The 27,403-nt window shown below is 29.9% G+C and overlaps 4 protein-coding genes across 9 annotated transcripts; 2 read left to right on the top strand and 2 right to left on the bottom strand.

Moving 5' to 3' along the window:
• Window positions 1–1,800: 1,800 nt before the first annotated feature.
• Window positions 1,801–10,533, top strand: LOC100161537 (kelch-like protein 2). Its single transcript, XM_029490296.1, has 12 exons — window positions 1,801–2,204; window positions 5,418–5,454; window positions 6,651–6,808; window positions 6,867–7,095; window positions 7,170–7,345; window positions 7,418–7,514; window positions 7,645–7,801; window positions 7,872–7,984; window positions 8,052–8,363; window positions 8,450–8,590; window positions 9,791–10,046; window positions 10,116–10,533. Exons 3-12 carry the CDS (start codon window positions 6,699–6,701, stop codon window positions 10,310–10,312), a joined length of 1,788 nt encoding a protein of 595 aa, XP_029346156.1. The 5' UTR covers window positions 1,801–2,204; window positions 5,418–5,454; window positions 6,651–6,698; the 3' UTR covers window positions 10,313–10,533.
• A 5,753-nt stretch (window positions 10,534–16,286) lies between these two features.
• Window positions 16,287–21,694, top strand: LOC100159501 (kelch-like protein 2). 6 transcript variants are annotated; one of them, XR_003839367.1, is made up of 13 exons: window positions 16,287–16,504; window positions 16,659–16,695; window positions 17,325–17,492; window positions 17,552–17,780; window positions 17,856–18,031; window positions 18,104–18,209; window positions 18,321–18,477; window positions 18,555–18,667; window positions 18,730–19,038; window positions 19,738–19,881; window positions 21,108–21,197; window positions 21,281–21,357; window positions 21,450–21,467. XR_003839367.1 is itself a non-coding variant. In XM_029489033.1 (12 exons), exons 3-12 carry the CDS (start codon window positions 17,383–17,385, stop codon window positions 21,635–21,637), a joined length of 1,782 nt encoding a protein of 593 aa, XP_029344893.1. In that variant the 5' UTR covers window positions 16,288–16,504; window positions 16,659–16,695; window positions 17,270–17,382; the 3' UTR covers window positions 21,638–21,694. The 6 variants fall into 6 exon arrangements, 5 of the variants coding, with proteins under 5 accessions (XP_029344893.1, XP_029344892.1, XP_008179091.1 ...); XM_029489033.1 differs by having other exon boundaries at window positions 16,288–16,504; window positions 17,270–17,492; window positions 21,108–21,357; window positions 21,450–21,694; XM_029489032.1 differs by having other exon boundaries at window positions 16,288–16,504; window positions 16,574–16,695; window positions 17,270–17,492; window positions 21,108–21,357; window positions 21,450–21,694.
• A 1,413-nt stretch (window positions 21,695–23,107) lies between these two features.
• On the bottom strand, window positions 23,108–23,770 carry LOC103308117. Its single transcript, XM_008180885.1, has one exon. It carries the CDS (start codon window positions 23,768–23,770, stop codon window positions 23,108–23,110), a length of 663 nt encoding a protein of 220 aa, XP_008179107.1.
• Window positions 23,771–24,865: 1,095 nt separating this feature from the next.
• LOC107882623 lies at window positions 24,866–25,561 on the bottom strand. Its single transcript, XM_016801233.1, has one exon. The coding sequence runs from the start codon at window positions 25,559–25,561 to the stop codon at window positions 24,866–24,868; it is 696 nt and encodes a 231-aa protein (XP_016656722.1).
• Window positions 25,562–27,403: the final 1,842 nt, after the last annotated feature.

The following is a 27,403-nucleotide window of genomic DNA, read 5'->3' as shown; positions in this document are numbered from 1 at the left end:
TTTTATAAGCATTTAAAGATCGAATTTTGGCAACATTTATACTAAATTTTAATTTGAATAATTATTCTAGTAGTTAAAAATTTATAAAATGTTCAACTTTTGTATCTAAGAATTGAAAATTTAAAATAAGATTCCTCGTAAGTAATTTATTCTGTTAACCAAAAAATCTAAAAAATACATTTACACAGTTTATTTTTATAGTCATTTTAAGTACAAATTTTGGACGAAATTACATATTAAAAACCTAGAAAAACTATTTTAGTTATTTTGTTATGATTGTATAATATTATTCTTGGGTATACTTGAAACTTCTTAAGTATAATATTATATATCTATGATAGTATCACGGTTCGTTGTTGATGTATAACGCGTTATAAGTACCTAATAGATATTATGATATGATTAATTTGGAATTTATTATATATAGGTACCTAGCTATTATAGGTCAATTTTTTTTAAATACTATAGACTATAATATAATATTATGTCTTATACCTAGACTGACATACCGTCTCCGCTCAGAATCTTTTTTCTTATACAATGATATTATCAAGGCTGGGAATTAACGAGTTAAAAATTAAAATTAAGTTAAGACGTTAAGTTAATTTTAATTAAGTTAATTAACTCGTTACTTTTTTTTTCAAATTAACTTTTAACTTTATAAGTTACCTTTTTTCAAGATTAACGTGTTAATTCAAGTTAATTTTATTTCAAAAATATTTAAATTAAGTTAATTTTCGTCCGAAGAATAACGCAAATTTTTGAATGTGTTTTTACTTTGATGTATCATTTTAAATTTACCCAGTAATTTTCTTGGACGTAAAGAAAATCTATCTAATTAACCATATAATATGACTGGAATTTTTTATTTTTGCAAATTAATAAGTTTTAACTTTACACTAAGGCAAGTTACTTTTTTTTCAAAGTTAACTTTTAACTTAACGAGTAAACGAAAAAAAATAAAATTAACTTTTAACTTAACATAAATTAATTACTTTAAAATAACATAATTTAACAAGTTAAAAAAAAACGTTAACTTGCCCAGCCTTGAATATCATCATTGAATTCAAATTTAATACCATCCATTATACAGTGACCCACTTGTAACCTACTGTACAGCAGAACGAAATCCACTTACCCACCTTTTTTAATTCTTCTTAACACAATACTTAATATTATACATTTATTATTGTATTGAGTAAAACTAGGCTCAACATAGATATTAATTTTCCAGTAAATGGATATACCCTAATTATCATTGTATTATTATTAAAGTCGATTATCGATCTATTCAGGTCTAAATACTGATGATTGTTTAAAAATATGAAATATACATATCGATAAGTTAACTATTAATCTAAAAAAAATAAAAATAAATTTAACTATTCCTGACTTACTAATTTTTTTTACACACTGTGACCTGATTACGTGTTAGTAAATTGTTGTGTTGAGTTTAAAATTAACCATCATAAATTGTATGTTTAAAATATTTAAAAAAATTATTGCCACCATTGTTTAAATTGGGAACAGTTTAATTTAAGTACATCTAACATTATATCGTAATTTCTTATTATTGTAAAACACTGTTGTTCCATGATCTGATTTATCTCTATATTTTGTTATCTATATTGCTAAATACATAAAATTTTTTTAAGCAATATTATCATATATATTCATTTTATAATTTCTTATTTTTAATTCAAATTATCTCCTTTTTGTTATTTGTTAATTATTGTCGTTACAGTATATCATTAAGCTATTACTTGGTAAAAATAATAAAATTTAAAATAAACCTAAATACTATGTACAACCGCGTTACGTTTCATAAGAGATAAGAACGTATACAATTTGCAATATTATTGTATGGGTATAATATGAATGTCATGTATACCTAGTATTAAAAATGTTTATAATATCACACGTGGTAGTCTTGGAATGCTGTTTCAGCAGATTACAGAAAAGCTCGACCGACAGGTTCTCATGGACGCATAGTGTCAGCAGTGCAGTAATAAGCGTAGTGTTGTGAGCTTGTCCAGAAAAAATTGTCCTTAATTTAATTTAGACGTTTGATTCCAATAAACTGAGTGTAATTTCAACAGTTATAAATTATTTGTGTAATTATTTGCTCAAACCATTCATAAACAGTTTTATAAGTTATAACCACTGCAGCCACGAATACTTCAATCGTGGCGTGTTTTTTTCAGGTAAGAAGTGCGATATTCTGTCAAAAAAACCTCCAAAAATAATATTCCAGTAAAATACCCGGTATTTGTTTTATTTTTATGATATAAAATTAACTGCAACATTAAACCGCATATAAGGTAGGTACGTAGGTACTATTATTTTTAACTTAACATTTGACTTGTATTTTACTTTGTTTTAAAACATAATTACATAAACAAAACATTAATTAAATAATATAAAACAATTATAATATTATTATATTAAATATACGAGTTACATATTATAATTAATTATAATAAAAAAAAAGGCGGACAAGTGGGTATAATCGCTCTGCTGTACAATATTTGTCGAGCATGATGTCACTGTTGTTTTGGATGTGTTATATTTGAATTCAATGATAAATCATTGGATCCGAAAAACGATTCTGACGGTGCGTGAGCCTAGGCCTAGTTAAGCGATGGCGACAGGGCCGGACTGGGCAGGTGGGATACCAGGAATTTCTCGGTGGACCGCTTGTACTCGTAGGGACGTTTTTTTTTCTAGGTTTATCGGTTAAGGCGCATCCTGTCTACAGACATTGACGCATTTTCTAACGCAATTTTATTAGAAAACTATTTAGTATTAATAGAAATTCCTCAAATTAGATATGAAATAATGTGTAAATTGTCAAAAATTGATGCTTGTGTGTTATGTCATATTATTGTCCGCGTTAATCGGTAATCCCTACCTTATCGTAACCCTCGTCTGCACCGCCTAAAATGTGCGACAATTATCATCATACAAACTCCCACCTATTCCGGTGCCGCTATAGTGGCTGAACTAAGGTATAATAATATAATATGCTCGGTGGACAAAATTTCGCAAAATCACTCAAACCTTAACAAATCGCTTAATATGTATAAATGTATGGAGTCTAAACATATGTATTTTAAATAAAAATATTTCTCTGTACTAACCAATTATAATTTTCTTAATTTTTTATAATAATATTAAGTGTTAAATTCTCAAAATAATATACAATCATTTTGTATGAAAATATGTTTTTCAGGGTTGTTTTTATAGGTATACCTAAGTTGGAGTATTTTTTTTATTTTCCCAGTAGACATTTTTGACCCAGCTGGCCCTGGGTGGCAATCACGTATTTTAATAAGCATTAGGTGGACAAATTTAATATTAGTGAGTTAATAAATAACAAAAGTCATGAAACATATATGTTTTTAAACCAGCCAACTAAGGAAATTATTTGAGGTCTTGTCGACTTCAATAAATTACTACACAACTATAAAATGTCGTAAAAATTATATATTCAAACGCTCATAAAAAAATATTGTTACTTAACGCTAAACTTAATTGTTTTGTTATAAGTAGACAATTTTGTTGGGAAGCTTTTATTAAAATGTTAATATAAATATTTTGTAAAAACTTCAATGGTCTACGGTAATTGATTTTTGAGTTACACCAAAAAAATAAAATCGATTTCCTCAAAAATTGGTTTTGCGTAAAAATTATCACTTTTCTTTCACTTTTGTTTTGTTTTTCTCGATACTTTCTAAAACTACTTAGAATTTTCAATTTTGACCTCCCAAAAGTACCAACTAGGTTCACTTTTCTATCAGAAAAGATGCTGATCTCAAAAATCGAAGCATCCATAATATTGCTGAAAGATAGAAAAAAAAACACGTATCATTGTAATACCATAACATTAAAAAATACATAGGTATGCACAATTTTTTTTTTATAAGATTTTAAATTTCAAATTTTGACAAAATGTATTAAATTTGAAATTTCAAAAATTGTTTTGCAGTTAAAAGTTTATAAAATGTTTAACTTTTATGACTAAGGATTGAAAATGTAAGACAAGCGGCCGCACGTAAATAGGTTATATATATAAATTACTTTATTCACAATAATATGATCAATTAATATATTTAATAATGTCATATGCTGACATTTTATTAATTAAAATTTTTCCTATGGTTATAAGATTTAAATTTAAAATAATAAAATGATTTTAAAAATTTAAGATTTTAATATTATTGGACAATAACTGTTCGATGTTTTGGTACCTAAAGTAGGTTTAAGACATAATTTATATTTTTGTTTCTTTAAAATATCCACTTTGTATTATTGCAACCTACATCATAATTTACGTGTCCGACATACTCGTCATTACGCGGGGCAGTGCAACATAAAAAAACAAAACGAAATAACTTAAAAATGAACAATATTATAGACCTGTTGGTTTTATTTGATATTAATTTTATTTAACAGAGGGTTCTTAACAATAAATTCGTATCGATGATTGAATTTATTTCGAAATCGATTTTAGGATCAGATTTAATCTTCAGTCTGCCCAGTTTCACTACTAAGAAGTTAATATTATGTGTTTATTATTATTATTATTATAATTTAATGATTTCTTAATTTTTTTTATATTTTTTTTACAATAACATACATATAATATTACCTACGTGTATAATACCAGATTTAGTTTAATCTTTTAATGTATACTGTCTACTGGCATACTGCTTTTATTTCTAATCTGTTTATGTGTATGATAGGATGTGATATCTAAATACCTATTCAACGTAAAATAATAGTAGACAGAACTTTTTTTTTTGGTTTTAAAACACGCAAAGACGTGATATATTATTATTGTATAATTATGAAATATATATCACATAATATGGAAAACATTACAATACAATAGGAATGTTTTTTTTCGAAATACGTCATCAAAGATAATTTTATTATATTATTAATTATTATTTAAACATTTATGAATCAACGTAATTTGGATTGATTAAAAGTAATTCAATATTCATTAGTCTATATAAATAAACATCAGTTCAGTAAAAAATTAAGTTAACGAAAATAATAAATATGTTACATTCAAATATTTAATTGATTTTAGAGTATAAAAATGTAAGATAACTACATTATAATAACGATAATCTAATAAAAAGGTTTAACTCATTAAAGTATAATAATATATACGTTTACATATTTTTATGTAATTTTACATATTACATTCAACTGTGAAATGACGATTTCTAATCGAACGATTTTCTTATTTTGTTGTATTTTACAAAAACCCGTATATAGGTAGTCACTATTTGTGAAAAAAACTATTTTGAGGTACTATAAGTACTTATATTATCGGCCAAATGCTTTGGTTGATCTATTGGATACGAGTGTTTTAATATTATTAAAATTATTCAATGTATTTATAGGTAGCAACAGGTGGCCAGTCCATGCATCATAAAATTCGTGAGTTATTACTATTATTATTTTAGATTCTGAGTGGAGCGATGAATATATTGATTTTACAATGATATTGTCTATTTTTCTTTAAATATTATTTTTTTCATTTTTGTGTCTGTCATCATTTTTTAGGACAGTCAAAATTATCTTTTCTGAAAGGAATGTGAATCTAGTTCGTACTTTGAGGGGTCAAAAGTAAAAATTTCCCAAAAGTTTTCAAAAACGCCGTGAATAACAAAAGAAAAGTTAACGAAAAACGTGAATTTGAACGCAAAATCTGTTTTTGAGAAAATCGATTTTGGTTTTTGGTGAAACTCTTCAACAAATGATCGAAATTTTGTCAGAATGTTTATATTAGCATTTTCAATGCACCATAGTATTTTCAAAATATTTTGACTTATTTTGAGCTGATTACGGACATTTTCAGTTTCCATTTTTTTAGTTTTTTTTCTATAATTATTAATCAAATTTTGTTTGTTGGTTAAAAAGCTTGAAAATATAATTGAAGGCTTCTAGTATATTGTTTTAAAGGCAGATGAAAAAAAGATGGGTAAGTGAATGTCTCTCTGTTGTACTGTAGGTTACAACTTACAAGTGGGTCACTGTAATCGACGGTTAAATTTGAATTCAATGATATATTATTATTGTATAAGAAAAACGATTCTGGGCGAAAACGGTCAGTCAGCTCATGATAATTACTAAGCACGAACTACTGTGTAGCAATTTCGTGTTAGGTACTAAGTATATTAGATCTATTTTGTCAAAATTCGAACTTTTAATGCTTATAAGAAAAAAGTTTTTTTTTCATTTTTTTCATTTGTTTATGAAACAATATATTTGGAGCCTCTTATTACATTTTCAAGCTTTTTTAACCAACAAATAAAATTGTATTGATATTTATAGGAAAAAAAACTAAAAATAAGGAAACTGAAAATGTCGAAAAACTATTCGATTTTTTAGTGGATTTTAGTGAATTTTAACATTATTTTTATTTTTATTTTTAAAATATCCATTTTAGGTTATTACGATTTAATTTTCTAGTTAGATTATAATCTATGTAATTTGCAGACTCGTCAGTACACGCGGATGTGCATTACTGAAAACCAGACTTAACGATGAACAATATTATAGACCTGATAGTTTTTGTTAATTTTAATTTTAAATATATGTATAAAAATGTCGATTTTTTTGTTATTTTTTAGTACACAGATAATTCCAAACAATTCGTACCAATAATTTGAATTGACAAAATGCAAAATACAAAGCAAATTCCGGAACCCAATCGATGTGAACCAGCTGTATACGAATATAAGAAATCGTCGTATGCAGATATTTATGATGTGCTACAATCCTTAAGGAAGTATGTAATAAGTGATTTAAATTGCTAGATAAATATAAATAACATATTTTATTTTTAGAGATGAGTTTTTTTGTGATATTAAACTAAAAACAGACGATGGTGTAGTTATTTTCGGCCATAAAGTGGTTTTAGCATCGGCTAGTCCATATTTCCACGCAATGTTCACAAACTTTTCAGAAAAGAACCAAGATCTTGTTGTTATCAAGGAGTTGGATTCTAGTGCCTTACATCTCTTAATTGACTTTATTTACTCTGGGAAAATTATTATCACTGAAAGTCATGTACAGGTAATAATGGATAGTGTTTTATTTTATTATTGTCGTCAAAATTATTTGAATTTTTTTTTTGTTTATTTTTCGAGGTTTTATTACCGGCAGCGAATCTTTTGCAGTTAGAAGAAGTAAAAGAAGCATGTTGTGATTTCCTTCAGGCACAACTATGTCCTACAAATATTATTGGAATAATTGCGTTAGCTGATTTACATAGCTGTACGAAATTGTTAGCAAGTTCAGAACTATATATTCAACAGCACTTTTCGTACGAAATATTATTTATGACTATGATTCAATTTGGAAATTGTATTTATTGTAGTTATAATATGATTCTTAGTGAGGTGGTAGAAGAGGAAGAATTCTTGTTATTGTCATCCGAGCAAATAGTTAAGTTGATCTCTAGTGATGTACTTACAGTCCCATCTGAAGAAAAAGTATGCAAAGTTAAATTTATAATTCTTAATTTTAGTACCTATTAGGGATGGGAAAATTATGTAACCTACTTACATAGAATATATAGTAGGTATATATTTTAATTTATAAGACGTATATTGATTGTTGTAGATATTCGAAAGTGTTGTTCGATGGGTAAAACATGATTTGGATTCCAGAAAACAAATTTTGCCCAAATTAATGGAACATGTGCGTTTGCCATTAACATCGAAAGATTACATATTAGAAAAAGTACTTGAAGAACCTCTTTTTAAAAATTGTCTTGAATGTAAGTTTTGTCAATGAATATGCTTTTTTATGAGTTAGTTTATATTTTATATATTTACATTTTCCTATAGGTAAAGATTACGTAATTGAAGCATTACATTTTCATTTACTCAAGTCAGATGAGCTTATCGCCATCCCACATAACATCCGGACGAAAACTAGACAGCCTGGTGGTATAAATAATGTATGATTATTGATTCAGTTATAGTTTATTTATCTTTCCATTATATTTAACGATTCGATCATTACAGGTTATTTTAGTGGCTGGTGGAGAAGGAAACGGTAATGAAGTATTGGATACTACAGAATGGTACGACCCAAAACTCAACCAATGGCAATCCGGACCAAAATTGATTACACCACATTCCGGTGGTGGTCTAGCTGTAGTAAAAGATAGTAATATTGTGCTTTATATTGGTGGTTTCAATAACTCCCGTTCAATTTGTCAGTCTGTCTATTTACTAGATCTATCTTCAGAATTACCTTCCTGGAAACCAACCGTTGACATGTTAATTAAACGAAACTATTTAGGAGTTGGTATGATAAATAATCGTGTATATGCCGTGAGTAATGTGTAATTATAATTTATAAGTTTATTAGCAATTTCCGTTATAAATCAGTAGCATATAAACTATATAATAAATTCAAGGTTGGCGGTTATGATGGTAAGAGTTACTTAAATAGTGCAGAAGTTTTTGACTGCAGAACTCAAAAATGGCGTTTGATACCTCGTATGTCTAGTAGAAGAAGTGGTGTCGGGCTTGGAGTACTGAACGATCTTCTGTTTGCGGTAAAATGTTTTTTATTTTATGATTTTTAATTTGTAAAATATTCATTATAATTTAAATCCGAATGAAATCATTTCACCGTCTAAGGATCACGGATTTAATCCTCAAAACAAAATACTTTTATAAATTAAAATAATTGTTATGTTAATTTAACATAATATGAACAATGTACTAAGTCAAATATTTGATTAATTATCTGTTCAATACAATGATATAAAAATTATATGAGAAACAAATTTTTCCAATGATCGACTGAATAAAAGTAATAAACATTTAAATTTTTTATAGTTTATACCAAATGTGATAAAACAATTTAATAATTGCATTAATTTTACAACCTTTTTATATTGGTAATGTATCATATTATCTTTGAAAATGATAAAATAATAGATAAAATTTCATTTTATTCAGTGTCTATTTATAGCTTAATTGAATATTATATAATTTTCATTAAATACTGATTATTCATTCATACTTTATTTTGTATTCGTTATAATTTTTATCCGATTAAAACAATTTACCAGATTAAGAATCACAAAATTAATCCACAAAACAAAATATTTTGATTAATCAAAATAATTGTTTCGTTTACTAAATAAAATATGAACAATAAACTAAGTCAAATATTTGATTAAATACTTTCTTAATACGATGTGAAAATTATATGAGACACAAATTTTTTTCAATGATTGACTGAATAATAGTAATAAAACAATATTTCATTTTATTAGAGTTTATCCTTTAGTGTAATAAAAAAATTTAATAATATTGTATTAATTTTACAACCTATTAATATTGGTAATGTATCATATCTTTAAAATGATAAAATAATAGAATAAATTTCATTTTATTCAGTGTCTGTTTATGGTTTAATTGCATATTATATAATTTTCATTAAATGCTAATTATTTATTCATACATGACAAAGCTTGATTTGTAATTCCTAATATTTGATGATCGTATATAAATATTTAATCTGATATATTAACTTTTAATCAATAATATATGTTTGTAATCAAAAAATACAATGCATTTTTTCTACGTTTTAAAAACATATGCAATAATTCACTTTTATTGGGAAATGCTATGCAATAATATTGTGTTCCGGAGATAATTTTTTCTAGGGAAAGTGAATTTTATTCCGCTCTTTTCACCTGGATTCCCGCAAGTTAAAATTATTTATTCAGTATATAATTGTGTAGGTCGGAGGTTTTGACGGTATATCACAGCAGAGATTAAAATCAGTGGAATGCTATGATCCCGGTCTCGACAAATGGACACCAATTGCAGAAATGAGTTTAGGTCGCAGTTCTGTGGGTCTTGGCGTTTTAGATGGGACACTGTATGCTGTAGGCGGTCATGATGGATTTAATGTGCACAGGAGTGTTGAAGCATACAGACCAAGTACGGGGGTGTGGACAACTGTCGCAGACATGCATTTGTGTCGACGCGGAGCAGGTAAACTTATCGTTTTTGAATTCTTAATTTTTTTTCATGAAATACGTTTAATCGAGTTTTTCAATACAGGAGTAGCAGTATTGGATGGATTATTGTATGTAGTAGGTGGTAGCGACGGGAGTTCTGTTCTGGATTCTGTAGAATGTTACAACCCCAACACCAATACATGGACCATGGTCACAGCGTCAATGAATGTTCCACGAAATTGTGCAGGTGTTGTAGCCATTGAAAGTCCACGACATTTTAAAACTAGTTGGTATTCGTGATTTTTTTTTTTTGCTACAATATATAAATATTTTTTTATATTGTATAATATTTTTTTTAATAATATTCTATTTATTTTATACTTTTTGAATGGTTCGGTAAGAGGTTTCTTGTACCTACAGTATAAATTGATAGCCAATGGCAGGTCGCCATTTGCTTAATTATCTTGCATTGGATACTAGATTTTTTTTTATATTAATATTGTTCTTATTTGTGTGATAATATATTTATCGTATTATAAAAATTGTTATGGTTTTTGAATGTTTTATTAACGATTATTTTAAATTAAATTTTAATACTTTACATTTTTAGTTAAAAATGTATGATGTGTTTATTATCTATAGATTAGAATTGAAAATTTAAAACAAAGTGTCTCATAAGTAATTAATACTGTAACCAAAAAATCTATAAAATATACACCTACCCGAGATTTTATAAAAAAAAAAGGCTTAAAAGCCACATAAACCAAAACAAAATAAAAATATTATTATTTGTGTATATTAGGAATAACAACTACAATCGAATCATTCTAAAATCCGAATTGACTTTGGCCTTCTACGGAGCAAATGTATAGGCTATTAATTATCCAATACATTACTCGGCATGTTCAATAGTGTTATACACATCGAGTGAAGTAAAATTCTACGATTAAAAAATATATACAAATAAATTAATAGCATTTCTGCCTTCCAGCTTTTCTCAATTGTAAACAAACGTAGGTATTCAAATTATAACGTTCTCCTCTTATGATCAATATCGGACACCTTTTATGTTGTTCTCTAACAGAGTCAGCATTTGTCATTGGATGTTTAAAGGGTTTCCGAGGCCATACAGGTATTGCGGGAAACGAGTAATTCGTCAACAATCTCGCAAAGTCTACTGCATCCCTCGAATGGCCCTCCCGGTATGTAGCGGTTCCGCGGTCTGACTTCATCTCCAACCACTGGGTTTATATGACCAATTTATGGCTGAAACACTGGGAAACGCTAACACCTCGTTTCGCCACGCCTTGGTGCTCGTCGTATAAAGAAATAATATATCTCCAACCAATCCACCACAACCAGCTGATTTCACAACCTTAATCCCTCTGTGAAATGCATAACATCGTCCTTCCGTCCTCGAGATTTGACCACACCACCTTACTCCGCTCTCATTATTTTAAACTTTCATTGAATGACTCCCCGCTCTGCACACCCCACAACTTCACCATGAACTGCGACATGACCCACCTTATTTTCAACAGCCCTAAACTGCCCGCGAGCCCCGCCTATTATATTATATTAGCTTTCCTTTCAGGCTATATAATTTAAATTTTCCAAATTACTTTTAGATTCTGAGTGGAACGATGAATGTATTGATTTTACAATAATGTGTGTTTTTTTAAATTTTTTTTGTGTCTATCATCACCTTTTAGGACAGTAAAAGTGCTTGAACTTTCTTCAACAGTACCTTTTCTGATAGAAAAGTGAATCTAATTGGTACTTTGGGGGGTCAAAAGTAAAAATTTCCCAGTTGTTTTCAAAAGCGCCGTGAAAACAAAAGAAAAATTAAGGAAAAACTGGAATTTTTACGCAAAATCTGTTTTCGAGAAAATCGATTTTGTTTTTTGGTACAACTCTTAAACAAATGGACCGTAGGTACATACAATTTTGACTGAATGTTTATATTAATATTTCCTATATACGATAAAATTTTGAAAATAATTTGACTCTTTTTGAACTGTTTACGGACATTGTCAGTTTAAAATTTTTTTAGTTTTTTTACGAGTATAAATAACAAGTAAGTTTTAAATTGAGTCTCCCGTTTTAAATTAAATAGTTAATCCTAGGGATCCACATAAGTGATCGGCACCGCTACATTGATTTGTGGTAGGGATTTTGACTTAGTCAGGACTGTCGTGGCGGACGACACTTGAATTTTCGTTTCGGCATTTTCGGGTGTCACTAACGATATATTTGGCATCAAAAAGTATGGCCTAATCAATGGACTATTGCCGTGTAACAGGAGGTCGCACGTACTTTGTTCAAGTTCATTGTATTTATTGTAGTTGAAGACATCGTAGTATGAAAATTATATTAAATAATAACTGATTCGTTACACAGACAATTATTCGAGATTAAAGTCAAATAAATTATAGTTTGATATTAGCTCACCATTTCCTTGGATACGATATTTTATATGCTTATTATGTCCGGAATACATTTTAATTCAAATTGAGCCAGTTAATTAAATACGAGAATATACAGAGGGATTTACCAGCATGTTCACCCTCATTTTTTTCTTTAATGATAAATTTATTCAAATTATAATTTTAAATATGCCCTAATATTTTGATTAATAATTGTTTATATTATTTTCTTATAATAAAATATTGGCAGTTGAGACGAAATGAAATATTAATTACATTTCATAATTATATTTTCATAATCACCACAGGTACCTATAAATAATAAAAAAGATTGCTAACTCATGGTTATATAGTTGAATTCAAAATCCACAATTTTCGTGATAATTGCGAGTTTTGTCACCAGAACATTTTGCAGGTCCCTGCGTTATTCCTTATTTTCATATTACCTATAAATATCAAAAATAAAAGAATTTCCATTAATTAGATTATAATTTTTTGTCATTATCATATTATTATAATATGATAAAATGGCTGTAGGTTTCTATATTGTTACTTCATTGGAGTGAAATCACAATATAAACTTTTCTAATTAAAATATCTAAAACCAATCAATAAGCTAAATAAAACGCATGTTAATTTCTTTCCTCTATACTCGTATATGGGAAGTAATTAATTGTACCTATTAAGTGTTTTTGGGAAGTTATTATTGTTTTGAGCTAGGTAGGTATGTTTGAAAATAGTGGCATACCTACCTTGCGAAAAAAGTCTGCGCACGCCTATGGATTCCACGTAAATATAGGTTATATATAAATTACTTTATTCACCTTAATATCATAAAATATACTAAGTTATATCATAGGCAACTGACCGTTTAATGTAAATGTTGTATGATAATAATATAATCATAATAATTATAATACTTATATCGATGTAGAATCATGAACAATAAGTCAGTAACTAGTTGCTAGTAGTGCACGTAAGACTTATAAAACCTATAATCCCAAAAGACAAAGAGCATTCAGACAAAACTCAGGTCATATGTTCAATATTTTAACGAATATCATAGAATTTTTTACAATTTGGCCGTGCTTTTTTCCTGCTCTTCTGAAACTAGGTACCTATATAAAGACGACAACTATCTTTCACGCCATTTTGAATAAAGGTAAGAAATATTAATTTTTTATGTGGGTAAGGTAACAATTTGATCCTTTTTCCGTATATACATTACTTAATGTGATTTGTTTTATAAAACATTTATTTTTTGTTAAGATTTTTATTTGGAAATTTTATCTGCTGGCGGGTACCACACTAGTGTATTACCCATAGGTAATTATTAGAATGCACATATACAATCTCATTTCATACTATTTTCGAACAAAATTAAAATAAATATCATGACAGCATACATATTGTATCATACTATAATGTTATGAATATTATATATTATTATTATTATTTAATATTTAAATATTATATTATTGATTCGTTGAATCTAGGGTCGAACGACAATGTAGACTTGTAGTAACGTACTAACACTACTAACTGTACACGGGTCTTGTTAATGAATTATACCCACATAGCATAAAAATATTTCAGATATAATATCAAAATAATATTCCCATTAAAATATATATATCTGTGAAATATATGAATAAATTTATACGATCAAACGCATGTCTACTCTTCCCTCTTTTAATTGATGTCAGTAATAACATTTCTTTTTTTAATTGTTAGATTAAATTTTCAATCAAGAACATATAACTATATAAGTCATTAATAAATTGAAATAATGGAAAATTAGGGTGAAAGGTTAGGATCCCGGTTGTAACAAAATAAAATAGTTAATTTACCTTAGTTTAATAATACTGTTTAGACCCATGTCACATCATTGGGCGTGTGACCTGTAAATTTTAATGAAAATTGTACAACTTTTAAGTCAGGGGCCGGCTATTAGATGCTATGGAGGACCAAATAGTTTGAAAAAAAAAATGTTATTGATCAGAAAAAATGAAATACTTATGCCTGCTACTTATTAGTCAATAAATGTAGGTATTTATTTTGGTATTAAAAGCACAGTTTTAATATTAAATAACCAAGAATAACGATATTAATTATTTTGTTATAATTAAAAAATGTTATTTGTGGGTACTTACTTAAACCTTCTAAAGTATATACATATATTGAAATATGATAAGTAATATGAAATTAATATAAATTCAACTTACCGGTTACCATATTAATAATACCGATATAAAATATATATTATAATATGAAATATCCTAGGCTGCAGACCTAGACTGTCCGTCTCCGCTCTAATCGTTTTTCGTTTACAATACCTAATATTATATCACCAAATTAAACTTTAACACCATTCCATCACAATGACCCACTTGTAACCTATTGTACAGCAGAGTGATACCCACTTACCGGCTCTTTTTCCATAAATGTTATTATACATTTTTTGTAAATATTATATTATAAATGTATACACATTCTCAAGCAAATAAACTGACAACTATATCACTTATGTTTGGTTATGTTAGGGTGACCATACGTACAGTTTAAAACGGTATTATCATTTTTTATTATCATGCCACGTTGTATTTTTTTCTTAAAAAATGGTTCTGTTTTAATTCCACTATATTACCATATTGTTATATTATGATGTATCACGAATGTATTGATTTTGTAATGACGTATTGTTAAAAAAAAAAAAAAAAAAAAAAAAAAAAGGGGCATGTGTGGGTAATGATAATAATATGATCAATTGATAAAATGTTTAGATATAAGATAAAATATGAATGACACAACAAGAATGTGAGGTTATCCTCGACAATACAAATAAGTGTGACAATCATAAGTTTCAATAAAACGTATTTTACTTTTTAACAAATTATCTTTTAAATAATAATATATAGACAATTAAACAAAAATAAAAAAAATGTTGTGCCTATCATTACTTTTTGTGGCAGTAAAAATACTTTTGGTTTTCTTTTTTAACATCTTTTTTGGTAGTAAAGTGAATCTATTTGATAATTTCGGTGATCATAATCAAAACTTACGTATTCACGATTTAAACGTACCTAGGTATATTATATTAAACTAAATTATAAATAAGATAATTCCTAAAAAAAAATTATTAATGGATAATCTTTAGTAATTAGGTATTATAATATTTTGGGTGGGCCTCTCACACGGTAATCTCCCGGGTCGAAACGTTTAGTCAATCCGTCGCTGAGTCAATACCCATAAGATATTAAAAAGGAGAAAAACGATTTTAGTTATTTTTTTTGATAGTTAAAATCATCATTATAATATTATTATTAATATGTTGACAGACTGGTCTTTGCTCGGAATCGTTTTTGTACACAATGTTTTTTATCAGTTAATTTCGAATAACACGTGCGTGGCAAATTACTGTTCTCTGGTCTTGACTCTTGCTGACCACCACCACTGTCAATACTTATCTATAATCACAATATTATTCCAGCACACACACACTCACTCACATTTATATATATATATATAATCAGCTGTTAGATCTTTACAATTATTTTATATTATGTATCATTTGTACTCCCGGCAGTCCCGCCTAAGGACAGTCTCGTTTATAATATATTATACAGATTATATTTCCGTTCGATTCGAATAAGAAGCGATATATCTTCCCAAGGTCAGTTACTGCTAACTGACCGTGCCACTGCCGATGTCTATTAACTATCAGTGATTATCTCGGTACACACGTACTGTGGCGTACGTGAAGTACACACACTCACACTTATTTAAACATAATAATAATCAGCTGTTAGCTAATTACCATTTTTATATGATATATGGTTATTAGTTTTTTTCACATCCAAACAAAAGTGCCACACCCATTTTTTTCTATGTGGTTCTTATTAGTGCGATGTGTTTGTTGAGAGTATTAAGTTGAAGTTTACATTAAATAATTTTTTGTAATAGAAAAATAAGAAGTTTTTATATTATTGTTGTGGCTTACGCACGACACAATTGCTTGTATATCCATTCTAAGTGGGAAGTTCTGAGCGAAAGATTTATTATTATAGTAAGTATAGTCTCAAATTGTATATACTAATTGTGTGTAATATATTATTTGTGAAACAACTATTTTCAGGTACTTATATTATCGGCCAAATGTTAAGGTCGAACTATTGGATACGAGTGTTTTAATATTATTAAAATTATTCAATGTATTATAGGTAGCGACAGCTGGCCAGTCCGGGCACCATCAAATTTGTGAGTTATTAATTATTATTATTTTTATTAATAAACCTATTATAATAATTTACATGAAACATAATTTGGTGGAAATCACTAATGACCATATAAAATATAAAATTGACAGGCCATATTCCTAAACTAAACACCTAAGATTTACACTAAATACTATATACTATGGTATTTTTATATAAAAATATCTATTATGTGTATGGTAATTCTTTTTTTATATCTACCAGTCATCCCTAATAAATTTATGTTAAAATGGAAAATTTTAATATAATTGAACAACAACTGTTTAAATTTTTTTTATAGTTTTTTGTATACCTACCTAAAATAAATTTTAACATAATTTGTATTTTTGTGTTTTAAAATATCCATTTTCCATTGTTACGACTTTAATTTCTAGCTAGATTATAATTTACGTGTTTTGCATACTCGTTAACATACGTGCAACGCAGACGTGCAACACTAAAATCCAAACGCGAAAAACTTCCAATGAACAATATTATAGACCTGATAATTTTTATTAATTTTAATTTTAAATATCTATAAAATAATGTCGATTTCGATATTATTTTTTATTACACAGAGAATTCTAAACAATTACTATTCATAATTTGAATTGAATTCAAAATCAATTTTAGGATAAGATTTTAGACCTAGATCTTTCAAGTACTGGACACATTATAGTATAAATTAGCAATGCAAAATACAAAGAAAATTCCGGAATTCAGTCGATGTGAATCAACTAAATACGAGTATAAGAAATCGTCGTATGCGGAGATTTATGATGTGCTACAATCCTTAAGGAAGTATGTAGTACGTTGTTGTAAGTGCTAGATAAATATTAGTAAAACGCTTTTGTTTTTAGAGATGAGATTCTTTGTGATATTAAAATAGAAATAGACGATGGTGGAGTTATATTCGGCCATAAAGTGGTTCTAGCATCGGCTAGTCCATATTTCCACGCAATGTTCACAAACTTTTCAGAAAAGAACCAAGATCTTGTTCTTATCAAGGAGTTGGACTCTAGTGCATTACGGCTTTTAATAGACTTTGTCTATTCTGGTGAAATCTCCATCACTGAAAAAAATGTACAGGTATTAATAGATAATGCTTTATTTAATTATAGCTGAAGACAAAATTATTTATATTGTTTTTTGTTTATTTTTAAGTGTTTGTTGCCAGCATCGAATCTTTTGCAGTTACAAGAAGTCAAAAATGCATGTTTTGATTTTCTACAGGCACAACTATGGCCTACAAATGTTATTGGGATAAATGCGTTGGCTGATTTACATGGCTCTATGCAATTGTTAACAAGTTCAGAATTATATATTCAACAACTTTTTTCGTACGAAATATTATTTATTATTATGGTTCTATAAGAAAATTGTATTTATTGTAGTTTTGATATGATTCTTAGTGATGTCGTAGAAGGAGATGAATTTCTGTCCTTTTCATCGGAACTAATGGTTAAGTTGATCTCTAGTGATGAACTTACCGCTCCATCTGAAGAAAAAGTATGCAATGTAAAATTAATAATTTTGCTATATTTAAGTACCCATTACGGATGGAAAATTCAAGTGACCTATTTACATAAATATAGTATAATTAATTTATAAGTAAATTGATTGTTGTAGGTATTTGAAATTGTTATTCGATGGGTAAAACATGATTTGGATTCCAGAAAACAAATTTTGCCCCAATTAATGGAACATGTGCGTTTACCATTAATATCGAAAGATTACATATTAAAAAATATAGTTGATGAACCTCTTCTTATTAATTGTTCTAAATGTAAGGTTATTTACTAAGTTTTCTCTATATGATTTATTACGGATTTATTTATGTTTTATATATTTCAATTTTTCTAGGTAAAGATTACGTATTTGAAGCATTACGTTTTCATTTAATTAAGCCAGACAAACTTATCACAATTCCTCATAACATCCGGACAAAAGCTAGACAGTCTGGTGGTACACATAAAGTATCATTTCATTATAGTTTATTTCTTTTTAAAATATATTTAATGATTTATAATTATAACAGGTAATTTTTGCTGTTGGTGGATTGGGTTATGACCATATATTAAATACTACAGAATGGTATGACCCAAAAATCAACCAATGGCAGCCTGGACCAAAAATGTTTTTACCACTTGAGGCACCAGGTCTAGCTGTAGCTAATGATAATTGTGTGTTTCTAATGGGTGGAAATTCTGGACAAAATTCGGAAACTTCAAAATTGGTTCATTGGCTAGATTTGTCTTCAGAATCACCTCATTGGAGACCAACCAACAACATGTTAGTCAAACGACAGGATTTTGGAGTTGGTGTGATCGATAATCATATATATGCCGTAAGTTATATTGAAATATTACTTATTACTTAATTAGTAACAGATTATTATAGTGCACTCATGAGTGTTGGACGAGGGAAACAAGGAATATTAGATAATATACTCTATTCAACTTAAGAATACTCTGGTTTGTGCATATGCTACTGACTGACGTTTGTTGTCGTCGTACATTTGGATACATTTGGAAATTATCGTGACTGACCCGTACGTGGTGTTATTTCTACCGACGTCGCATAGCACAGCGCTGGTGGTATCAGTGGCGGGGAGCCATGCGTGAATATGACGTGTTTTCGTCGGCCACCCTGTGTACTCTTAAGTTGAATAGATTATAGTACAGAATGGTATGACCCAAAAATCAACCAATGGCAGTCTGGACCATGTATGATTAGAAAATTTCATGGAGGTGGTCTTGCTGTATAGTAAAAGACAATTTTGTAATATATATATGGGCGGTAGTAGTATTTTAACATTAATAATTACTCTTCAATCTGTCAACGCGTGCTAGATTTATCGCCAGAATCACCTTGTTGGAAACCATCTGTTGACAAGTTGGTTAAACAAAACTAATTAGGAGTTAGTTTAATAAAAACTTTTACATGTGCTGTAAGTTATATGGAAATGTTACTTATTACTTTATTAATAATATCTGGCATTAAGTAGGCACCTACATAATATAATATATTATATTATAAATTCAAGATTGGCGGAGCAGATCATGATCGAAATTATTTGAATAGTGCAGAAGCTTTCGACTGCAGAACTCAAAAATGGCAAATGTTAGCTAGTATGTCTACTAGAAGATTTGCTGTTGGAATTGGAGTACTGAATAATCTTTTATATGCGGTAAAATGTTTATTACTTTATGATTTTAAATTTGTAATACGTACATATGTTATATTTGTAAACGGAAACAATAAGATCCCTCGGGGACACCATGGAATATAATATCCCTAAAATAAAATATTTTTGTAACTAAAAAATTTACATTTACATTTAAATAATATACTAATTCAAATATTTGTTTAAATACTGTCTTAGTCCAATGATTTAATAATTACAAGGGAAACTGACATTTTTCATTGACTGACAAACTATAATATATATTTTAGCACTATTAAGACTTCGTTTCTTTTTTTTCATTTTTATGTATAACGTAATAATGATCTTGTTAAAAATAATCGTAATAATTTTATTAGTAAATTATATTGTTGATGTTTAAAAATAATAATACAAACTATTTAAATGTAAATGTATGTCTTGATTTTAAATTTCTTCTAATTGTTGAACTTATATAATATTAAATTTGATATAAAATAATAAATATTAATAAAATATGTCTTTTTTTCATAAATATATATTCAATCACTGTTGTTGCGTGCACCCGACTTACAGGAGATGGTGACAGGATGGGATGATGGTAGAAACGTCAAAATGATCAACAATTTGTGGTTGATGTATTATTTATTTAAAATTGTAAAAATTAATAAACACGTTGAATTTAAACACTATTAGATTATTTAAATTGACGAAGAAAAACCAGTGTCTTAGAAAATAAGCGATTGCTCGAATATTCTCTAAGTCCCGTAATACGTCGTCAACGAAAATAATCTAAGTCGTAATACAAAAATATGTTAATCAATAATGAAGAGGTACAGGGGTGTGTACGTACGGTTGGTGAAATCATGTCTGAATACTGGTCACTCCCAGGGCTCCTATATAGTCCTATCCCCTCTCTTACCAGATCCCTGGCGGACTACGTCGTTTGTTCTCACAGTCCAGAGGGCCTTCTACAAGATGTGCCTTTGGTCGGTGCGGAGTGTCGTAAAATGACCAAGTATACTCGCAGCCGTCTTGTCATAGTGCCAATATCTGATATATCAACATCATCTAACTATTTACGTGTTACCATAGGACGTCGATGCTGTGTATTATGACTATGTGTAGGGGCGGAGTAGAGGGGTCCGTACGTAGCACTGTCATTGAAAAAAAATTTATTGTACTCCGTAGATTTTACGATAAGGTATTTTTCATCTGCAACCTGTATTAATTGAAATGTGTATTCTGCATAGGTAGGAGGATCTGATTCAAAGAATAAATTAAGCTCCGTAGAATGCTATCATCCCGGTCTTGATAAATGGACTACAATTGCAGACATGTGTGTAAGTCGCAATGGAGTGGGTGTTGGAGTTTTGAATGGTGTACTGTATGCTGTAGGTGGTGGTGATGGACATAATGTTCATAGAAGTGTTGAAGCATACCAACCAAGTATAGGAGTTTGGACTACTATTCCGGAAATGCATTTGTGTCGATGTGATCCAGGTTAAACTACTCGTTTAATAATTCTTAATTATTATTGTATGAAACATATTTTTTCATAATATATTTAATTAAAGTTTAACTTCTTAATATAGGAGTAGCGGTATTAGATGGTTTATTGTATGTTATCGGTGGTTACGATGGTACTTTTATTTTGGATTCTGTAGAATTTTACAACCCCAACACCAATACCTGGTCCATGGTTACAGCGCCAATGAATGATGCACGGTTTGGAGGAAGAGCTGTAGCCATTGATATGCCTCGATATTTAAAAAATTGTTAGCATTTATGATATTTTTTTTGATTCAATACATTACTACTCTCTCATATTATATAATAATATCTGTTTTATTTTTTTTTTCATTTCATGTTTGATTGTTTTATGAAAAGGTTTTTCGTACCTACACTATAAATTGATGGCCAATGATAGGTCAAAAATTATTGGTACAAATGTTCTCAAAAACGTTTTATTAGTCTATTGGGTTGATCTTACATAAATAAATTCTTATATAAATATAAGGTGGACAAATTTAACAAGTCTGGACTTGTTACCTTTGTCAAAAACTATTCATTCAATTTTCTACTTGTAATGTTTTAGATAATATTGAATAAGTAAATTGATCTATTTATGTAAAACATGAATATGTCCGGACGTATCTGTAATATAAAATATTTAGATAATTTAGACTCATACAAAAACACAGGCAGGATAACTGGTAGCGATGGATCATATGGAATGTTGGGGGATTCAATATACATATATACGCACTCCATTTACACACACGCGACTTATGCGATAAAATATATTAATTAGAAATTTAAAGATTGAAATAAAATTACTTATTTTTCTCAGAAAAGTTGTTGGTAGAATATTAGAAATTTCAAATCGGCGGTCTAAGTATAGGGGTACTGTGTTCTTTTTAAAAATAATAATAGCCTTTTATTTATTTTCTTAAAATTGTTTCCGATTGCAAATTATGATTTCTAACATGTTTAAGTACACAATCTTGAAGGTTTCATAAAAAATAAAAATTCTTAGGACAACTTTCCCTTATATTGCTCCACTGTTAAACGTGTATTCCCACAAGGAAGTATCTGACCGTATTCGCAGTTTGTTATTTCATTAGGTAGTTTAAAGAGTATGTATAATTATTCCTATTTTATTATATTCCTTTTTTATTATACCTATTGTTATTACTAATAACAATAGGTATATACCCTAAATAGTTCTAAGGTCATTCTTTATACTACACTCAGTTCTAAGTGGGTAACCAAAAATCTCAAAAATATTGTAATATATGAATAATACACTATAAATATGAATAAACTTGTAAAATGAATATGCCAGGTAAGTTCATAACGGGGTGTAAAAACAAACGCAATTATAAAACATATTATGCAATACAAAAGAATATTAGGCAACGAACATTCCTCAACGATTACATAACAATCTTTCCGAGACGTCCATACACAAAAACATGCTCATATATGGACATAAAAATTAATAAAGATAAAAAAACGTTTCGCAACACCATTACAGGATTACGTAACTGACTTCAGTCTCACTAAAAGAAAAGTTTACACCTATATATGCGCACTATACGACATTGGGTTAAATGACAAAAAAATCAATGCCAAAACTACCTACTTTGTCACTGGATAACTGAAGTAGCGTTCTTATTGCTAAGAATGGTGAAGATCGTTGGCCGAAGGTCACAGTGGTCATTTCAAAAGTTTGAATGAGTTCCGAACTTTAAAATCGGTAAAGGAGCCTCTGATATTGTCTATGTTCGGGAGTAACGCTGATTTGTCTGAACATTTGCTTAATGTCAGCTGTAACCACAACTGCGTGTATCCGGAACCTGATGATTATACCTAGCAAGTCTTGTTGTAATTGTTTACCAGAAAATAAGTTGTCATTCAATAACTTCCCGTTTGAAGTAGTAGCTGACGCATCGTACACCACTCTCATTTTTGTAGTAGTACTGTCAGGTTTAATCACTACCTGATGTGGAGTATAATAAGCATGTTCCGGTTCGGGTGTACCTTCTGGTACTATTTGCATGTAACCGCTATCGAGGTAATCATGCATGGAAGTATTGTATTGTTGTCGTAACTGCGGCAACTTCTCTAGTCGGGTTTTTAAACGTGAACGTCGGTTGAGGGCCATTTGTCGTGATTGTCCAAGTTGTGGTAGTTTGCAATTTAATGGCAAATGTACAACACATCGGCCGTCCGACTCTCGTGTAGTCGTTGAAAGATAAATGCTCTTACACTTCTCTTCTGCTGGACTCGTCTTTGACGAATTTGGTACTTCCTCTATCTCCCAGAACCGCCGTAACACGAGATCTACACTGTCCAAAGACATTAATAACGTAGTGCTCTGCCAAGGATTAGTGTTACCAGTGTTTCCCATTAGAACCCAACCGAATACTGCCGTTTCGATACCAACTGGCTCACTTAGTACATTTTACCGTCGCCCACTTCGTATGATTTATGGGAAAACTTCGGCGCCTAGCAGTACGTCTACGGGTAATGGTTCGTTGAAATTTGGATCAGCTAATTCCAGACCTTTTAAATGCACCCAATCTGTATTTTGTATATGTTTAGCCGGCGTACATCCAGTAATTTGTGCAACTACATACGCTTCGATTGTCATTTTTGGTTCGTTGTGTCGTACAGGGCGAATGACTACTTGCGTTCGAGCTTTTATCGTGGGTATTTTCACTCCAGATATGCCACTGACTGCTAAATTACATTTCTGCCTCGATACACCTAGTCTATGTCGAGAACTATCGGTCATGTAGCTACTTTCACTAGCAGAATCTAACAACGCTCGTGCTCTTCGATAACACCCATTGGCCTCGTGTATGATAACTTCTACGGTAGACATGAGCACCTGTGAGCGTATTGGCAGATTACCTGAAGAAGACAATAAAGTACTTGATTGGTCCTCTTCCACAATGTTGTCCAAATGTAGCCACGAATGATGGTGACCCCCCACACTCCACGCACGCTCGTGTACTCTTGCAGTGCACCGACATATGTTCACTGAAGCACAAGTAACATCGCTTGAGATCTTTTATCAACTGATGTCTTTCGACTGGTGTTTTTTGTTTGAAGTCCGGACAATTAATAAATAGATGTCCCGGTGTTGCCTTACACACTTGACACGAGAATGATCTTTTTTGTTCATTCGCATCACCGTACATGGGTTTAGAATTTTTGAGCTTCAATTGTGTAGTATCAGTGTTGTTATTTTGTCCGGTGTTGATGCTTTTTCACGTCCACTTGCACTGAACTAGCCAGCACCTGCCACTTTACAAAACTTGATCAAAAATGTTACGAAGTCCTCGACGGTTGGATCATCGTTGGTGTCGACTAATAATTCCCATTGACCTCTTAGTGGAGCATCCAATTTTTTTTTAAAATAAGTATAATAATATTGGGTCCCATTGGTCTACGGCATACTTCTGGGTTTTTAATGCTCCAACTGACTCGGTAATGGTGATCAATAATATTGTCGTATTGATTTTGAGTCACCCATCATGGCTTTCTGCGCTTTCCAAAGCAGGTCGAAGTGGTCTTGTACTATTGTGCGCCTATTTGAATATCGCTTATCCAAAATATTCAATGCGAGTTCGTAATTTCCATTACTGAGCATTAAATTATTTATAAGTTTCAACGGTTCACCGTCTAAGTACGCCTTTAAATAACAAAACTTTATGACTAGTCTAAAATCTTCATTATTATGTACTAGTACATCGAACTGGTTGCGGAAACTCGTATATTCTTTTGGGTCGCCATTGAAGTGAGGTACCGGCAATTTTTCTACCGGAATATTGACCTGAGAAACTTTTTTCTCCATAAACGTTTGGTTTAAACAAGCTTCGGTAATTGACTCTGGTAAATGCTCATCTGCGAGGATTTTACAACCAATATATTTTTCTTCGAAATTAGCCCGTTCTTTTTCTGTGTCTATTCCGTCTGGTCCGCTTGCGCCGCCTTTACACTGTTGACGTATAACGACTGTTAGATGTGTTTCAAAATCGTTAGATATGCTTTCTAACGATGCGTACATTATTTTGAATTTTGACCTCGCAGTCTTCGACTGATCTTTTGCAAGTGCTTCACCGGCATCATATACGCGTTGTAATTTATTTTGCAAACCAACCAATCGTTCTTTTGACTCTTCATATACACCCATTGCAGTGGTATTAGTCAAAAATTAAATTTAATAATCCGATCAATTATTATATAGGTATATAGTATATATTTATAATTGTTATCGAAGTCGATGACCTACTAACGAATTATAAATACAACAACAGCGGTGGCGTCGTGCGAACGTACTTTTATCTCTGCGACAAGAATACTCTAATCACCGAACGTGTCGTGCTGGTCCAAAGTCCACGACGACTTTTTCTCACACGGCGCTTACGTAACAAGGTCGCCGCATCAATGCTAATTATATAACCTACATTTAATTATTATATAATTATATTACATAAATCATATGTTTTAATTTATTGAAATATATATTTTTTTTTTAACCCCGGTCACTGTTCAATCTCTTAGGAACATCCTATACTTGGCACATAATAAGATCATGACCAGGCGGCGGACCGATTAGCGTCCGTTACGCGCAGCCGATTTCTCATTGGTTCCCCAAACATCTGTTCACAGTTATACAGCACTGTTCAAAATGTGAACCGCATACACTGTGTTGTTTTATAAACATGTGCACGTCTCTGTTGACACATGAGGCGCTCCATATACAAAGCCGGTAATTGCCACTATGGTGGGCAGCGCGGTGGAGGAAGTTGTTTTGAATGCGCGACTGGTCATGTTCTTATTCCGCGACGAGTATAGGTACGAAGGACCATGTCACTGTACTACATGAAAATGAGGCTGTTTGTCATTTTGCTATGGAGTGGCGTTAGTGGACTGTATTTTAAATTGTAGGATAGGTATAATAATGAAACCAAGTATATATAGATAATTCCCGGTTAACGGTCTACTATTGAAAAACAAATAAATAATAATATAATAGGGCACACTTGGTGCTGGCCCGCTGGGAAAATTACTGTACTCTTAATGTACAAGTATAAAAAACACAGATAATATACAGGGTGATTATTTTATCATGAACCAGTCAATATCTCGGTAAGTATTAGGAATTTTAAGAAAATTTTTTTTTTTAATTTTCTAGGTTTTACTGTTTTACAATTTGTTATAATTTTGATAATTTTGAGTCCCTCCCTTATTTGATAAAACACTATCAACTTTCGATTTTCAAATGGCATCACCTTTTTTCAATAACGAAAATCTATAAACATTCTGAAAAAAACAATTTTAACGTTTGCAGAATTTAATTTGAGCAATCCGTTTGCGACTTATTTATGCTTAAATATTCGTTTAATTTTCAGCTACTGGGCAATTTATCAAACCCAACAGTTAAAACCAGAAGTCAAAACTATATTATATCTCAATTTGTCCAGACGGTCATAATCGATAATAACTAATAAGTAATACGTACAAAGGTCACACGAGTTGGACCTTCCTATTTTGTACCCACTCCCAACATCAAGTGAATAACGTCAAGCCTGCAACAGGCTATCATCTACTATAAAAATAGCATTTTACAATTTACCATTATGGTTAGTAATTGGTAACATAATATAGCACCGGTTACTGATTCTTGGTATGCGGTCTTATCACTTATTACTTTGTAGATAAACGAGAATTAACGGTTAATTAACATATCATGTCAACATTGAACAGCACGAGTGCACGAGTGCACGACTAGATATCGTGATCAACATTAAACATTTCAAATTTTCAACAGTAATTTGTGTATAAGTTGTTGTAATTTGTAAACGGTTTATGAAAAAAAGTGTTTAATGTAAATTTCGCACTATCAAATAGGTATTAATTGTTATTAATTAAACCTTACATAAGCGAGAAAAGAAACAACAAAAATAAATTGATACATCAAATGTAAGTCATATCAAAGTAACTAGGTAGGAAGTTGATTTTTTTTTATTAA

This window comes from Acyrthosiphon pisum, chromosome A2, assembly GCF_005508785.2.
Source record: "Acyrthosiphon pisum isolate AL4f chromosome A2, pea_aphid_22Mar2018_4r6ur, whole genome shotgun sequence".
NCBI classification, from domain to species: domain Eukaryota; kingdom Metazoa; phylum Arthropoda; class Insecta; order Hemiptera; family Aphididae; genus Acyrthosiphon; species Acyrthosiphon pisum.
Note: the sequence above shows the minus strand (reverse complement) of the source record. Positions and strands in the feature narration are given on the sequence as shown.

Bases quoted from the DNA above. Each gene is read 5' to 3' on its own strand.
- LOC103308117 (XM_008180885.1), bottom strand. From the start codon at position 23,770: ATGGGAAACACTGGTAACACTAATCCTTGGCAGAGCACTACGTTATTA.
- LOC100159501 (XM_029489033.1), top strand. From the start codon at position 17,383: ATGCAAAATACAAAGAAAATTCCGGAATTCAGTCGATGTGAATCAACT. The intron at 18,478-18,554 runs GTAAGGTTATTT...CAATTTTTCTAG, and splicing joins TCTTATTAATTGTTCTAAAT to GTAAAGATTACGTATTTGAA. The intron at 21,358-21,449 runs GTTAAACTACTC...TTCTTAATATAG, and splicing joins TTTGTGTCGATGTGATCCAG to GAGTAGCGGTATTAGATGGT.
- LOC100161537 (XM_029490296.1), top strand. From the start codon at position 6,699: ATGCAAAATACAAAGCAAATTCCGGAACCCAATCGATGTGAACCAGCT. The intron at 7,515-7,644 runs GTATGCAAAGTT...TGATTGTTGTAG, and splicing joins CAGTCCCATCTGAAGAAAAA to ATATTCGAAAGTGTTGTTCG. The intron at 8,591-9,790 runs GTAAAATGTTTT...ATAATTGTGTAG, and splicing joins TGAACGATCTTCTGTTTGCG to GTCGGAGGTTTTGACGGTAT.
- LOC107882623 (XM_016801233.1), bottom strand. From the start codon at position 25,561: ATGGGTGTATATGAAGAGTCAAAAGAACGATTGGTTGGTTTGCAAAAT.